The sequence below is a fragment of the Mchenga conophoros genome, linkage group LG16 (assembly GCF_057382185.1).
Source record: "Mchenga conophoros isolate Kocher_MC1m ecotype Shallow Benthic linkage group LG16, M_conophoros_male_GT1.1, whole genome shotgun sequence".
NCBI lineage: Eukaryota > Metazoa > Chordata > Actinopteri > Cichliformes > Cichlidae > Mchenga > Mchenga conophoros.
In genome coordinates this window covers 37037065-37054284 of record NC_140541.1, presented here as the reverse complement: position 1 = coordinate 37054284, position 17220 = coordinate 37037065, and the positions used below count along the sequence as shown (strand labels likewise).

General features: G+C 42.1%; 1 protein-coding gene across 4 annotated transcripts in view; it reads right to left on the bottom strand.

Moving 5' to 3' along the window:
- The window catches only part of epb41l5 (erythrocyte membrane protein band 4.1 like 5), a 35146-nt gene that overhangs the window by 12099 nt on the left and 5827 nt on the right, over nt 1–17220 (bottom strand). For all 4 annotated transcript variants that reach the window (XM_085248843.1, XM_085248846.1, XM_085248844.1 and 1 more), the window contains exons 3-16: nt 12216–12320; nt 11247–11289; nt 10944–11022; nt 10764–10808; nt 9747–9799; nt 7236–7356; nt 6843–6930; nt 6553–6641; nt 6387–6456; nt 4219–4388; nt 3482–3588; nt 2605–2623; nt 1804–1849; nt 1505–1623 (exon numbers count right to left, since the gene is read on the bottom strand). In XM_085248843.1, coding sequence (XP_085104969.1) covers nt 1505–1623; nt 1804–1849; nt 2605–2623; nt 3482–3588; nt 4219–4388; nt 6387–6456; nt 6553–6641; nt 6843–6930; nt 7236–7356; nt 9747–9799; nt 10764–10808; nt 10944–11022; nt 11247–11289; nt 12216–12320 — 1154 coding nt within the window. The remainder of the gene's footprint in view (nt 1–1504; nt 1624–1803; nt 1850–2604; nt 2624–3481; nt 3589–4218; nt 4389–6386; nt 6457–6552; nt 6642–6842; nt 6931–7235; nt 7357–9746; nt 9800–10763; nt 10809–10943; nt 11023–11246; nt 11290–12215; nt 12321–17220) is intronic.

Sequence of the window (17220 nt, the reverse complement as noted above, 5' to 3'; positions counted from 1 at the left end):
GCAGGAATGCTGAGATTTTTATGAAAAATCGAGTGAATGAATAAATGATTACATAAACTCATTTCAGGTATTTGCAGTCTGCAGACTGAGGCCATGTAAATGCTTTGGCCTGATTTAAGATCGTCTTATGTCAATTTAAAGGACAATTAAGTTTTTTTCCTACTGGGCATCATTTACCACAATGGTAAACTGCTCTGAATCTCTTTAGCCGAGGGTACAAATGACTCATTAAGCCACATTCACAGGACGTGAGCCAGGATTATTGTTTAAGTCTAAAAACAAAAATGAGCCAGTGCACCACAGACGTGACAGGAAGCTGAGCAGAAATGGTTTCAGCCCGAGCTGCAAATCCAAATGAGCGCGTGAATGTTTCTGACCCGAACGCGGGTCAGAAACATTCACGTTTATGCTGGGAAATCCTCGTATAAAAGCCGAGGTCTCTTCTGGGGATACGATATGATATATCTGACAGATCTGTAAATAAACACCGATTCACGCACAGCTGTGGTTCTGATACTTTCCTTAAAGTTTTCCAGTATGAGGTTGGTGGTTCACAGGATGCTCAGAATGACATCAGTAGAAAAAAAAGCAAGGATACCTACACACTACAAAGCACCAACAGTATCAAAGAGAATAGATCCAAAGCTGAAATCACATCGCCGATTCCCGCACAGCAGCCAAATCACAACACCATTCCCAGCACCGATTTGCTGCATTCCATGCTGATCAAAAGGGAACAAACAGCAAAAGGCGGCGAATTGCTGTCTGTTCGGTGCAAGAAAACCCATTTCCAAAGCCGCAGTCTCAAAGCCGATAGTGCACAGCGAATGATTGGTTAAAGCGAGAGCATGTTCAGTCTGACTGTACCTACCAGCGTGCTGCCAGACAATTATCCTCAGTACATAATCATACTGGAACACACAAGGAAACACGGGAGGTTTATAACAAAGCTGGATGCTTACATACATTCATGCAAATGCACATTTGTGTTCAGTCACACACACACGCACAAAATAAATCCATAAATAACAGATCAAATCAGAAAAAAGCCTGAAATTATTTACACATCACTCAGAGGCTGAATGACGGGATTAAAAAAAATACAGTAGAAAGATAAAAACTGAATATCCACGTCCTGTCCACTCCGGGGTCGTTCCATACTCGCGGTCTCACATGAAAAAACTATTCTCACACAAAGGGACTCGCAGCACGATGAGGCCAGTATCATGGCCTGTTTTTTATCCAATCAACAATCAGGAAACAGTTAAAACATTTAAAAGGAATCGGGTGGCCTTCCCTTATTTTTAACCCAAATCTTTTTGCTGTGTGTCTTCCTGCATCTTTCTTTCATACAGCAATGAGCAGCTGTAAGTCGTCAGCGACATTCAAAAATAAGGAATCAACTTTAAAATCCTGATTCACTTTTCTAAAATGCTCGTCAGGGAGAAAGACGAGCTCAAAAAATTAAAGATCTAGAGGAGTCTTTAAATGTGCAGGCACCAACCTTCTTTTTTCTCCCCCAGGACTCCTGGGCAGAGCCTCGATCTCAATCGGTCCACAGGCAGAAGCAGCGACCGGGCTGACCACGGGCATGGCTGCCCATGCACTCCTGCTGGGGGTCACCTGGAGGAGCACAGAGCAAACAAGTTAAAGCTACACATCCACAGATATGGCTGAACGGATGATTAAACCTGACTTCATTTGTTCTCTCAGTGATAACATCTAAACCTGATGCTGTGTTTCACTGCTCTTCTCTTTCCCCAGATAACAGTGGAGAAATTAAACAGCAGCTTTTCTCCTCACCTTTCTGTCTTTGCTGGAATTGACTCCGTTGCCTGAGGAAAGAGCCCTAAGAGAAAGAAACAGATTTTATTTGAAGAGCAAACAGCTCTGCTCAAGCATTCTTAATACAGGTTATTTGGTTTTACACTGCAAGTAACTGAAATGACAGACAAAAACAAAAAACGCTAAGAACATTTAAGAAATAAGAATAAAGTTTTCAAGTCTTGCAAATTTGGGTGAGCGACCATCATTGGTGGCAAAGTGTTCGTGGAGCTTCGAGCCTGCAGGCCAGGACACATGCGGCACATTTTGGAACAATGAAAACATAAAAGTTGTCTTAAATTATGACAAAGTTTTAATTTAACGTCTGCCCTGAGGCAATTTGAAAACCCTCATACATAATTAAGACAGCAAGTCTTGGACACAGCTTTAAAAAAAAGTGCAGTCTAATGAGCTGTAATGTAGTCTCATTTATCATAAATGCTTTGACTCAGCAGCTCAGTTCCCACGACAGCTTAAAGCTACAGCTGACATCACGTCTTAGCCCCCACACACACACACACACACACACACACACACACACCTGTAACAAAAGGCTCTGTATCGAGATCATAGCTCAACCTGATGATTAACCCGAAAACAGTGAAAATACTCGGATAAATTTATATCATGTGACCCAGTATGGATGTTCAGAACGAAAGCCCCCGTACAATCAATAAATGAGACATAACATTTACATAAATTAATGTGAAAATGGTCACAAAAAAGACAAATAAAGTATCTTAAATGTACAAGAACACATTTATACATCTCTGTACTCACTCTGGTGGGTTGAACGGTCCTGGAAAAGCAAAGAAAACACATTAAGAACTGTGTCCACATGAATAATGCTGTTTGTTTACAGCAGACGTGACTGTTTTTACTCTTGTTCATGCTGAACCAACATTTAGACCCTGAAGTCATTTCTTTGCAGAAGCGTCTTTGAGTTTAACACAAGTAAAGCTACAGTGTAGGCTGCACGAAGGGTCGAGGCTATGTCCAGCATTTACACTGGTGCATGGTGTGCCTGTGTTATAGTTTAGGGAGGGGCTCGTGAGGTTACAGCAGGTTACTTATGTTCTGTAAGATCCCCCTTAAAGGTGAGCTACTCTGGGCAGCTTTTCTTCAAGGACCTCTCCTTCCATCCTTCCTCCAGTACGAACCGGTTTTTCCTGACCCTGCAACACAAAGGCCCCCTGGCATGATGCTCATCTTGGAGACTACGTTAGCCTTCACATAGCTAATCCAGGGGGCACTGCTCGGGTGATGAGGAGTGCTCGTAGCTCTGCCTAAGTGGGGCAAGCAGGTCATCGTATGCTTTTTACACAAGGAGTAGAGGATTTCTAAAGCTCTGTTCATTTGTGTCCCAAGCGTACAGTGTTCCTGACTGCACGGCTCGGCACGCAGTGCACATAGGGGGACCTTGTGTGCACAGGTGCAAGCCTTCCCAGCTACTTCAGCTCTTATTCATTCAACTCACAGGTGAAATCCTTTGTGGCCAATCAGTCAGTGTTTTTAATTTTCAGAAGTTAAACTGACAGGAAAAACGTCACAAGAATACTTTCTACTATAAAATATTTTCCCCTGATGTTGTGATGCATGCTTCCATGAATATTTGTTCCCGTGAGTGTTAATGCTGACTGTCACGTTTCAGGCTCACCTCTGCTGTGCATGGTTCTTCTCGAGTAGCGTCTGCTCGGTCTCCTCTCAAATGATGCTGAGCGCCTTGCTTTGCTGGCCTTTGTTGTCTGGTATTCAGTCTTGCCGCTGATCGTGCAAACACAAGAATTTCTTTACAGTTGCAAACTGTTCCCAACAAACATTTCTTTCTTAACGATGCTCTGTGGCAAAAACAGGCGCAGCAATGACCCCTGCTGAACCCTGAAAGCATCCAGGCGATAACCTTTCATTAACAACAAACCCCTTCAACCCCCGTGTTAAATCAACATTACTGCAGAGCTTATCCAACTGGGTAATGTTTAAACACACAGTTGGGAAGCAGCTTGCTACTGCAGCATGTTGATACCGAGTGCCTGTCAGTACCACTGCAAGTATCTGTGTGTACACACATGGGCTACTTGGCATGTATAGAGAGTGATTAAGCACTGTTTGTCAATCTGAGACGGTCTTCTTGGCGCACAATGACAAACACACACATCTAATTTGTGACATATTAATCTCGAGCAGTCTGCCACAATCCCCAGTTTACGTTTGAGTCTCCCACCACAACCATATTTCTCAGAGCTAAAATCCTAATTTTATCCTGTGATTTCCTTTTTAAAAAAGCTTGGGAATTATATTTTTTATGATCTGGGATGTAAGGTTACGTAAAACTGACTAAGACCACATACACACAAAGACTCTGAACAACCACAGCCCTGGCTGTGCATCTCTCACCTGTATCTGAAGCGTGAGCCCATGCGTATGAATCCAGAGCGTGCAGAGTTCTTCTCCACAGGTCCTCTCAACCTAAAGAAAGCGTGGTGCTCCACAGCACACTTCCAGAGATGCTTACAGGCCTTGGGGTGGTCCATCCTGAAGACAAAGGTGTGCTCCTGCTCTTTACCCTGAGGAGAATCGGGACAGGGTTGGACTCGATTAAAGCGGTTTGACATCATTAGAGCAAATTGTGAACTTCTGCAGCTGGAGTAGAACTTGAAAGTGCAGCAGTGATCTGGCAGGTAAAAAGGACTCAAACAAGCCAGTGATGTCTTTATTTTTTATTTACAATTTTTATGATGAATCTAATATTTTAAGTATAGTTTAAAATCCCTGCATTTTACCAGAAAAACTAGTTGGGGCAGGAAAAACTGCATAACAAGTTTTGATTATTTTTTCCACGTCTGCATTACATGCCCCAACTACGCATGTACTTTAGCCATGCATAGACTTACTGAAGTGTAATAGGAATGACTGCTTGGTCATCGAACCTCCAGCTTTTTGCGTCTGCGATGGAGTACAGTCAGAGCTTTCCTTACTGAAGGGGCCTGATATGCGAGGAATGAACGGCTGTACCACCAGCGCAGGTGCTGCCTCATTAATTTGATTTCTCAGAGAGGCGTGGATGAAAGCCCGCCTGGCACTGCAGCCAGTTACAAGACCTGGAGCCGGTCCAGTGCCAGTCACACTGTTCCTGCATTTCCATCTATTCTCAGGTGTACTTCTGGTATTTCACACATGCATGAAGCTACACCCCAACCTCCCACTCCAAGGGGGAAAAACACAACATCCTTTACACAACAGGGGTTTCAGCAAAAAACAGTCACGTGAGTTAACAGACTGGCCAGCTGTTAGAAAAAAAATGGTCTGAAATTTAGAGTGACAGATGAGGGGAAGTGACTGCTTCACTTCCTCCACCCGAGCAGACGGGTTTACTGTCAAAGTGTGTGTGTGTGTGTGTGTGCGCATCACATTACTACAGCATACATTTGTTAAAGGACAGAGTTAGGAGGTGAAAACTGTGTGTGTACCTGTTTAGACGTCTTTATAAGGACCAGAAACTGGCATTCCACTATACTTGTGAGGACACACACGCTGATCCTCACAAGCTTTTTGATGCTCAAAATGTGGTTTTAATGTCAGGGTTACGATTAGGTTTAGGGTCAGGCATTGCATTATGTCAATTACATGTCCTTGCTAAGACAACAAAACGAGAATGTGTGTGTGTTGGGAGGTTTGGGGGGCGCATACCAGAAATACCAGAGGGGGCAGGCTCCTTTATTAACCTCAGTCAAAGACCCGAGGGACGGACACACACACACACACACACACACACACCTCCCTGTTATAATATGGATTGGGAACAACATCAAACAAAGTTTTTTGGGGGGATTTTTCTTTGATAAGAAACAACAAAAAATGTTGTTTGTTGGAATTTTCTGAAAGGTCTTAGAAAATGATTTTACACTGTAAGATGAACTTTTCTCAAAATGCTGAAATTCATCCTGATTTGTGTTTCTTTGTGGAAGCTGACACATTAGATGTGTTCAGTGAGTTTCATGAGATCGAACAGTGTAGAGTTACAGCTGCAAAGTTTAGCTTTTATAGCGTCTGGTATTTTCTAATTTACTTCAACCAGACCAGCTGAGAAAAATGATAAAAGCTCATTCAAACAGGAGCAAACGTGCAGCAACTAGAGTTAATACAAGGTTTGAATTTTGTTAAATTAGCTTTTATTCTTATTTCATTTTGATTTTTTTTTCACTTCTGTTTAGTTTCATTAAAGGTTTTTTTTTTTTAATTCGGTTTTATTTGAGTTTATTATGACTCAGAGTGAAAAACTCAGAACAGCCACTGTAATGGAGACTTTGCAGCCTAACGCACACACAAAAACACCTGCTCGCACCTGATGTGCTGAATAATGTGATCACACTGCAGGTGTTAAAGACATTTTATCTATATTTTGAATTTAATTTAGTCTTGTAAGCACAGGAGTTAAACTTTTTTTTTTACACCTGGTTTTACTTTGTTTCTATTAACATTAAGAAGATACTGCCCGTCTACTCCGTATTCTCCACGGTCTGCTGCCCGTCATGTGTGCATCGTGTGTGTGCGCTCGTGATCACCTGATCATCATCCTCCACGACCACAAGCGTCAGTTTGCTCTTCTTGAAATCCAGACGAGTGATCTTGGGCCTAAGACAGTCACACAGGAAGGCAGGACAAAATATTATGTCTATAAAGCATGAAAAGAAAAAAAAAAAAAGTGAATTAGGTCCAAATGAAACGTACCAGAAGAAAAGGCCGATCTTAGTTTGTCCTTCAAACACCAGAACTCCAGTGGGTGTCAGGCCCAGGCTGTACTCGTTACCATCTCGAGCCTGCAGGGCAGAAGTGATGAAAAGACAGGAAGGGAGAAGAAAGAAGACACATCAAAGAGCTCACATTATGATCTTATCATATGCTAATGTTGCGATGCACATTCCTTTCTCTTCCTGTCTTTCATCAAGGGCACTTCCTGTTTGGGATCCTACGTGTGCTTGATGTGTGTGTAAACGGTACAGAAAGACCGTGTCACTTACCTTCACCATATGCATGTCCACCCCGTACATTTCGAGCCACTTTGCTTTATTCAGGTAGTTGATCTCAGCCTGGGCTGGTGTCTGACCTCTGAAAAAGGTGAGGAGGAAACGCATGCATCAGACTACACTCCCCTCCTTCCCTGCCACCGCTTCATGTGCTTTCCCTTTGCTTCCTCATCCCCCAAACCAGCTGTGGACTCATCTGGTTGTTGGGGATCTCTTTAATCGTCGGGTCTTTACCTTCGGTTGTGATTTAAAACAACTTTGTGCGAATTAAATAAAAAAAATGAAAGTGCAGTCCTAAGATGTTTGGCGTATATGGCAGCGTGGCCATTACATGACTTTCTACCTGTGCTCATAAACACACTACCTCAGTAACAACGAAACACTTACCTGCACTCCTTCCATGTGTTATATATAGCCAGCTCCATCTCCTCTGTCTGCTCAGGCATGAAGCGAAACTCTGACACGAGATCCAAATTGTGTTCTAATGGATCACAGTCGCCCAACTCGGCTGCAAACACACAGACGCATCTTTACAGTTAATGATGGAATACCCGCCCCCATTCAGCATTTTACCAAACATTTCAAGTTGCTATACATCAATACAACCATTACATCCCAAATTTTAATAATATGTATGCATGAAGTCCATAGGAACTACATAAAAACATGTTTTTGTAAACGCACATTTCTAGTTACAGAAATTTCAGGTTTATCCATCAAAACTGTAAATGCAAAAAAGTTGCCCAAAATAGTTTCCAGCCACAGGAAATGTATTTTGAGTGTTTTCATAGTTTCATTTTTGAGATACACCAATTTTTATAAACTGCAGGAAAAACAAAATAAATATAATAATAGCATGTTCATCAAAATAAACTATTTCCACCAGTGGAATTAAGCCTCTCAGAAACTATACAAAAAGCCATAAAGTCAAGCATGACTTTCAAAAACACCAGTTAATCTTTGAAAGGCCCTGTAATGGAAAAAAAACAAAAACTTTCCCATGAAAAATGACATCACTTCCAGTTATGGCAGGTAATGGCGGACATGCGATAGTTCGCCCTGATATTTATTCCGACGTAGGGAGTGCTATGAACAGCTGATCGGATCGGCAAAGCGTGTTTGTGGAGTGTGTTTTTGTTGTTGCCAGCACTTTTTACACAATTTTTGGAAAGCCATATGTGGAAGGAAACTGCCACCTGGGACAAGTTGATTGCATGATATGCAAGTGCAACTCCTCTGGTTTCATATGCAAAAGAAATTATAGCGCTAGCTTATGTGGTTGCACTTCTACTGGGAATTAAAAATAGTTACACAAATAAGAGCGTGCACGCTCCGATGGGCTTAGAAGGGTTAAAAATTAAATAATTACATGAATTAATAAAAATAAATCTGTTCTTTATATTTTTCTAGAAAAATAGGAAATGGGTACAACAATTTATAGACTGTGCAAACATACATGGAAACACAGTATTTAAGGCATGAAGAGAGTTTGCACAATTGCTTGATCGCCCACTGAAACCATTTCCGTACATGGATCAGATGAAGCTCCAGATGCATCTCTCAGGTCCTGTGTCCTTAAGAACTTGACTTTCACATACTGTTCACGTCATCTTCTGTTTGCTGCCACGTTTTCAGCAAACAGCTCTCTGGAAATCACATTGACGGTGCAAAAGTACTGTTTTATGCCAGTCTGTGTTATCTTTACCATTTTCTTAACTGAGGAAGAGAATAAATGCCGAGTTTCTGTGGCCGGCTGCTTGTAACAAAGACAATAATCAAATTTAAAATTGGTTCTTTGCTATGTTTCCTCTTATGTGTAGGCACAACACTGAGTTAGGGGTCTTTGAGTGCCTGGATGATTTAGAGGTCAGTTACGTGGCTTAAACAAAAGCATTTCCCTGAAAACGGTCGGGTACAAGGATTGGACTGAAAGCGAGAGGAAAAAGCAGCCATCGTCCAAAGAAAGAGCACTTTGAAAATTACAGGAAAGTCTGGCTCCATGGAAGCAAAACATAAAGAAATGAGGGGTTGCTCGAGACTTCTGAACACTACTGTGTGCATGAATTCCTCAGATTTAACTGGTTTTATACTGAATCACCCACCTAAAAGTCTCCAATGAGGTAACGGGTATTTCCAGCTGCCAGCATAAGAAATAAACCATCACACAGAAAAATTGAGAGAAGGGAAAGAAAGAGTCGTGATTACGGCTTCAGTGTTTGGATACACAGAAGCAGCTCAGGTTTGTGATCTTCATTGTTTAGCTAGTCCAGCTGTGAGCTAAGCCTCGGGATAAAGGGGGAGAAAATATAACTTTAGCCTATCCCTAAACGTGGACCAACAACAGAAATGTGAAAAAGTTGAAGATAAAGCTAGAAAGCTCAGCTGAGGGGCAGGGAGAAGGCAGAAAGGGTGCTGGATTAGGGGGCCACAGAAGAGGATCGAGCACTAATGAGCTGGCATTTACCCACAATGACCATGTGTAAGTGTGAGCACACAAGGGTTGGTGCACGCAAGCCCATTCCATAAATGTCTCCAGCGACTCAGTCTTTGCTCCTCTGCAGCACCTCTGAAATGGCTCATTGCAGGTAAACACTGGACTTATGAAACAGCTACTGCAGGTGTGTGAAGGTAGGAGCTCAGAGTGCAAGTCAAAGACTGCCATGACTGGTTCCAGATACGCATCTGTGATGTGAGAGCCTCGTTGGCACACAACCTCACCAAGAACACCAAGTTAGCATTTGAGGCTACAGCTCTGCAGCCTCGTTTAGTTTGCATGGACTAAAGTTCTCCAGCTGCTGTAAGATCTGGCTGCACTGACTTTCTAAGCCGAATCTCCAGACCAGAACAATCACCAGCTACATAAAACATAAGCTGTGTGTGAAACACTGATGTGCTTACCCTGTAGTGAGAAGGCAGCCAACTCCACCGCTGTGTCAAACGGACATTCGAGCCTAAAAACACAGACGTGCAAAAATGAATCGTAGTGAAACCCATGAAGCTCAAGCCTGCAGGTTCCCTTCCATAAAGAGGAAATCAGAATTCCATATTTTAATCTCTATTTAATGACTGAATGAAGGCATCTACACTCCAATGACCAGCAGGTCAATATATAATCCTGTAGGGCTCTGAAGGTTAGAGGGCAAAGAAAACCAACACAAAGGATTCACATTTAAACACATTAGCCAGAGTTCAACAGTCGAGTGTCTCCTCAGATCTGTGTAAACTATAGAGATTTGTAGACGTTCCCCCCACGCTGCCAACATCTCTCTTACTCAGTGAATTTACTTGTTTGACGAGCTGTTGTTAATAACAAACTCCTCGGTAACCCAACGTTAAGCTTACAAGGTAAAAACTGCAAACCCAACATTTATAAAAGGATCACATCTGAGCAGGACAAGTTCATTTTAACTAGTCAGAGTTTAGAAACTATGACTGAGGACAGTCTGCAGAGCACACTGAGCGTTTTTTTGAAGCAGAAGTAAAAACCTAACGTAGTTTGACCTTTAAATAAATGCAGCTAAGTCCTATGTAAATGTCTCCGTGTCCTTTCAGTAAGCCAAACGTTCCAACTTTCATTCCTGACTGAAAAGCTGTCCACGCCTTGGTAACTAATAAAGCTTCTTACTTAAATTCAAAGGCTACAGTGCAGGATTGTTTAGTTACCAAACAGTTACAGCACAGCTGTATTAACAGCTGTCAGGGAAGTGTTCCCACGTGAATGAGACATGTTGTATAAAAATGCTTTGAGAGCTCGAGCAGAGAGGCCGAAAAATGCTGATCATTTTCTGCTCTGAACAAGCAGAAGAAACCTCAGAATGTAAAGAACAAATATGGGAACAGGCATCATTCTTAACACCTGACAACTTAAAACATGCCAACGCTTAAAAGTGTGCGCAAGAAACAGAAGTTACATACTTGCTACTGAGGAGGTCTTGTTTCAGCTGCAACACAAAAAGATATCTGAAAGAAAGCAGAAGGAAATTATCAGATATTTCACCCTTCTGAGTGGTGCGTGGCAAAACTTCCTTTAAAGTTCACTACAGTGGGATTTTAAAATGAGAGGAAAGAAATGCAGGTGTGGGTGTCTAAGCCCACCTGGTGAGCTCCTCGTGCAGGTTGTTCGGCTCTGAGGAGTAGAACTTGACTCTCATGTGAAGGCAGTAAGGAGGGCCAACTAAATGGAAAAATTTAAAAAAGATATTTATGAAATTTAATAACACAATAGCGTGTAATGTGTGCCTCGTGTTATTCACATGAACACAGTCGTATTGGCCTCTAACATTTCAAAGAAATCCATTTGTGATGTCGGCTGGAGAATCCCAGCTGGTGAGTTTCTCTTCCAAAAACGTAAACATGCTCTTCACACAGGGATCAATGTGTTTGGGCTGCAATACTCACTTTTCACTTGTTTCTTGATACTTTTTGTGACATCGAGCCAATGCTGAAAGAATACAAAGCAACAACTATTAAATCAACACAGCAAGGTTTAGCAAAACTAACATGAAAGCCAACAGCAACATTACTATACATGCGCCTTTATTGAACATAGAAACAAAGCACTGGTGTGGTCAACTGATACAAAGCGACCACTTGAGTTAATTGGTTAATAAGTGCGCTGTTCTTCGAGGTTTCTTCTTAGAAGTTCAGGCTCTGCGAGGCATGAACTATGTTAGAGAGAGAGGGAGGCGTCTGTGTCCATGTCAGAGACAGAGATAGATAACAGAGGAACAGCACTCTCTCATCTCTCTCCCCCACATTCCTTATTGCAGCCCTCCCTCTCCCAGCGCTCTAAACCTGCCTCCTGTTTGCCTGCCTTTGAGTTTCCCAGTGAAGGAACAGAGTCCCCGAGAGACCGATGACTTCAAACTGTTTGTGTAAGAGGACAGCCCGACTCCCAGAGTGGACCGAGCCTTTAAGCCCTGAAAGTGAAAGTCTGTGTCTCAACCTTTCCTGGGAGAGCAGTAATGTGGGATATGTGGCTAAAACACGACTGTCAGAGACACTTGGTATCATATCAAATAAAAGCATGACACAGAATTATACGGCAGCGACATACAGATAAAGAACAGATATTTAAATTTTTGATATTTACTATAATACAGTCATAAATTAAAATGAACTCCTTACCCAACAAATACAATAAGATGTATATTTCTCCATAACATAAGTGCTAAAAGTTAGAAAAGTAAACAAACAGTGTGTAAACATTTACTTTTTATGCATCAATCCAATATCTGTAATGGGGGAAAAATGTTAACTTTAAGTATTAACAGGAAGTCTGCAGATTTAGTCAGGCATTAAATTTTTTTATTAATAAATAAACAAAAAACAACCAGTACAGAGTCACAAGACACCCTCCATGCTTACTGGAACTTGTGCCGAGTCCATGAAGCGTATTCCAAAGTAGTCTTTCTCAACAATGTCCAGATGGTACATGATCTGTTCAAACAGCTCCTCGCCTTTGGCTTTTTTCTGTAGAGGCAAACGCATGAAAGAGAAGACTTCAGTGCTCTTGTTTCAGCACATTAATGAAAGTTAGGGTTGCCTCGGCCTCCAAGAAGTTTATAAATGATAAAACTGATTATTTGATCAGTCTTTGCAATGCCTGCAGCTCTGGAAAATTTTTTATGGGAAATAATATAATTCCCTGGAATACATTCTGACTTGTGTGGAAGAGATTAGAGAAAATGTTAAGCTGTCAGAAGCTGAATAGGTGTTGCCCTCTCTGACGAGGCCGTACCAGTCACTGCCTGCGTTCACGTTGGGACTGGGAAATATCTCAAATATACACCGCTCTCCTCTCAGTCTCACATTTCCATGAGGAGCAGTCACATCTCATGACAGAAGCTTTGTGTGCATCCGAGATCAATCTGCAGCTCCACAGTTCTCATAGTCCTCTAGTGTTCAGGAGTTTAGAATCAGCCTATAAAATCGGTACCAATCGGTCACCACTGCCTGATCGAGCTGGCAGCGTCTGTTCGTCCATAATAAGAAAGTAGGAATTATTTGATCAAACAGGTGCAGTTTCAGCTGTTTACCAGGTTTCACCACCCCCGGTTACTGGAGCACAAGCCTTTTTAGTTAAAACGTTCCCTGGATGCCACAGTACTTTTCCATGTGCCAGGTAACATTGTTTCTAACATACTAGGCCTAGAGTTTCCAATTTATCTCACTTCATGCAACCAAACCAGTTACATGACATTCTTTCTGAGGCTATAACGGCACAACTATGTGCAAAATGTTATTTCCAGAAATGGGTGAAGTGTTTAAGAACTAAGTAAAAAGCTTAAGCAGGATTGCCTCGATCTCTCTCTCTCACACACACACACACACACCCCAAGAGAGCTCCTGGGCAGCACAGGGGGCTGGCCCCATGCTAGCTGGCATAGCTGACGAGGCATACCGCACCCCTACAGTACCCTGGGAGAGGGAGCACAAAGGACTCATTGTGTGTGTGTGTGTGTGTGTGTGTGTGTGTGTGTGTGTGTGTGTGTGTGTAGCATTGTTAGAGTCTTTGCAGTCTTTCTGCCTCCCTGTGAGCACACAGTTCTCCCTCTGAGACGCTCAGATTGTTTAATGACAACAAAAGTCTTTAACCAATATCAACTACTGCAGTACGAGTCCAACCAAGCAGCCGGGGGAGCGATGTGTCCATAAAAAGGAAACAATATCTAAGATGAGTAGAAGGGTTACGGGGTTATTTTAGAAAGAAAAACACGATTCGAGCGTTTGCATGCATGTAAATTTAGTCTACTCTTAAATACTCCATTCAAAAAGCATCCATGGGCTTGACCTTTTCTCTGGTGCTACACACAAAAGAAGGTCAGTGTAGGTGATAGGGTGGGGTAACTGGTGGCAGTGGTGTAAACAAAACAGAAGGGAATAAACGTCCAAAAGGGAAGGATCCTTTGGCCTGGGGTGGTCTTACATATAAGAACCAGAGATGGTAAACCTGTGAGGTGTGGATCCTATTCAGGGTGTATTTCCAGCCACTCGGACGTCTCACAAGAATAAAGGAAACCAGGAAGCATTGAGAAGGGACACACAGCATTTCCTAAGTTACTGTATGTCTAAGCTGACACCTGGTGCCAGATGTTTATACCACTGGTTCCCAGTTGATGTGTTAAAACACACTATAGTGATCTGAGATTTTTTTTTTTACTGTGAGTCGAAGGGCACCTCTGTCCACTGAGCCAATCCACACTGCTCAGGTGGTAGAAATGTTAGTCTGCTTTAGCTTAAGTCTGACTTGGGATGCGAATATGTCACCAAGCAAACTAGACTGACACTGAAACACCACCATGAGAGAGATGTAGAGAACTTCAAAGGAGGACTGGGTCTGAACCTAAAGCCACGTTAAGGTGATGCATGGAGGGCATACGCTAGCAGAGAGGAGAAGAAGGGACTAATATGAATACAGGTTTAGCTTTATTTTTGGTTTCCCTTTGTTACACCTTAAGCTCAAAATGTTAAAAAAAAAATCACTGTTTTATACAATGCAAATGAATGTGTGACGCACAGACACTTGACAGCAGGAGCACAGAGAGCCTCTTACAAACAGCTGTGAGTGAAATACAGAGCAGATTAAAATTAGAGATGCAAAGAAGGGATTTTTTGCTAGTTTTCTAATATAAACGTTCATTTACAAGCATCGTAAAAATCATACGATTATGAGTGATGAAGCCGTTTACAATCCAGCCCGCTCTTTGTCCAAAGGTCTTCTGTCATTATTATCCTCAGCTGTGAAGTAGGGCTGCTCAATTATAGCAAAATTGGTCAGCTTTAGACTCTACCATAGAGCCTTCACTGTGAGAAGTCTGCAAAGGCAGACCGGGACGAAGAGAGGGCCAGGAGGCAGCGGAGCTGCTGCTTCGATGGCCGGCACAGTATAAATGCAGAGAGCAACAACAGCTAACCAACACTCCTGTCACACAAACCTGAAAGCTGACCAAGTGGTTAAAAGGGCAGCTGCAGGTTCTGTTAATGAGGCCTCTGCAGCAGGGCGGGCAGTTCATTTTCCCCAAGAGTCCACATGACAAACTGGGACTGTTGTGTGCACGTGCATGCTTTGTAAAATTTCAAAGGCTTTTTTAATACAAAGTGCTATTGCTGTCTTGCTTCTTGTTACTTACTTCAGCTACTTCCCTTTTAGTTCTCACTCAGTGAGAGAAATCTGGTCTGTTTTGGGCTTTAAGTGCATGAAAGTCAGGTTCAGTGCAGTCACTGGGAGAGTTTGTGTATCTGGGTTTGTTAGACTTCATCATTGAGAATGTGATGATGGTAGATCCAAAGACGGCCAACACTTTCTGAGCACGTGTGCTTATGAGTGTAAAGTTCTCCTCTTTGAGAGTAAAAACTCCAAAGTGAAAAACTGTCTGTGATTCAGCCACTTCTTAAGTTAACCATTAAAGTTACAACACCAACAACATGGTTAATTTTTAGCGCTTACACAACACCTCCTGGTGCTAAATTCCCAATTTCAGATCTCGATTCATTTCAGAACTTAAGTTTTACTGAACCATAAAACTCCAGAAACGAATCTTGAACTGTGTAACATGCGTATTATTAACAGTGTCTGAAACGCAGACATCTGGAGGCCGAAAGCTGAAGCGTTTGCTCCTAAACCTCGCTCTGCTTCACTCTGTGCGCTCACACTGTTGGTATGAAATATAATGAAAGTCCAGCTCCCTGTGCTGCTGGCAGCGTAGGAGAAACAGTTCAAACAGCATAGAACAACAAAGGAAAACAACAGCCTCTCCAAACCATCAAGGCTTCCCAAAGCGACAGGAAACAAGTTTTCTTTAAGTTCTTTTAACTAAACATTGTGCCAACACTTCCCAGTAGGGCTCTGCTGCAAGGCGGGAAAATTCTCTTTCATCTTGATCTCGTCAAATTAAAACTGATAAATAAACTCTGCATTCACACACACACACACACAGCTTCTGGCAAATACAAAAAGGTCCTCTCTGAACATCACAACGTTTTAATTGTGCTTCCGTAACCCCTTAAAATACACTTTTGTATTCTTAGTAACTTTCATTATTATTCAGTTTTTCATACACAGTACATTGGGCATCCCCCAACGAGGCTTTAGTCAGAGTCAAAATAAAATTACCAGCACTGTAATGAAATTATTTTTAATTTTATTGGGGAGTAATGAGCTCCAACGTAGCGGATATTTGTGTGATCCAAATGATCAAAAATCACAGGACTCGAGTTCAGTCACAGAAGGTAACACAGACTGTGTCTCAAACTGATTAATTGGAAAATCCCTGTTATTCCAAATCTTTACTAATCTTTCTGATGACTACACTGAGAAAAACTGCATAACTTTGTAGTGACAAACCCACCGGTGAGACACAGCTTATTATGAGGTTATCAGAAAGACCCCCAGTTTCAGCAGCACCTCAGCGTCTGTCAACAGGTACTGCTCTACACTAGGCAGGCTTTAAAGTAGTGAAGGGCAGGACCACTGACAGAGCACAGAGGGGAGACGTCTATGACATTAATTAAAGCAGGATGAGATATGAAGCAGACACGAAAGAAAAGACTGCTGGGACTAACACACTGATAGCCTGCGTCTGTGCTTGCTTTGTAAACAAATGTTCCAACTTCAATGATAAAAATGGATGATTAAAAAAAAAAAATTGACTCTGAAAATTAATCATCAGCAGATCTGTGTCACGAGTACCACAGAAGGCTAAGCTGGAGTGCTAGCAAAGCTGCCAGAGTCATCCACTACAGCTGTGACCAGACGTTTACAGAGGCTACAATCATTTCTTTTAACTGTTCATTCTCTGGGTGAAATTATTGTACAGCATACATCTTAAATAAACAAAACACAAAGATTTTTATTTTTCTGTATTCCACAATAATGTATATTAATAAGCAGTGCTGAACTTTCTACAGTGTTTTTAAGTTGATGAGAAGTTAATATTGTGACTGACGACAACTGGCAGCTTCTCTTTGTCAACATAATGAAGAGGATTTGTTTGACAGCACTTACTGGACTGACCAATCCGATGAGTGTGGTCATTAGATTGACCTTGGACCTTCCCGAACAACAGGAAAGTCTAAGGAACTCTAAGGCTACGTTCACACTGCAGGCGAAAGCGCTTCAAATCCAACTTTTCTGACCCATATCCGATCATGCTATGACAGTTTGAACGGCATAAATCCGGTATTTTCAAATCCGATCTGGGCCACTTTCGTATGTGGTCCTGAATCCGATACATATCTGATGTTTTATAAAGCGGCTGCTGTTTGATGGTCAGGTCGCATTAAATCCGTCTTTTACGTCACTGACACAAGACAGACGCCAACTATCAGCGCCGGAGAAGGCATCGTGAACGCTTCCTGTCCATCCAGTGAA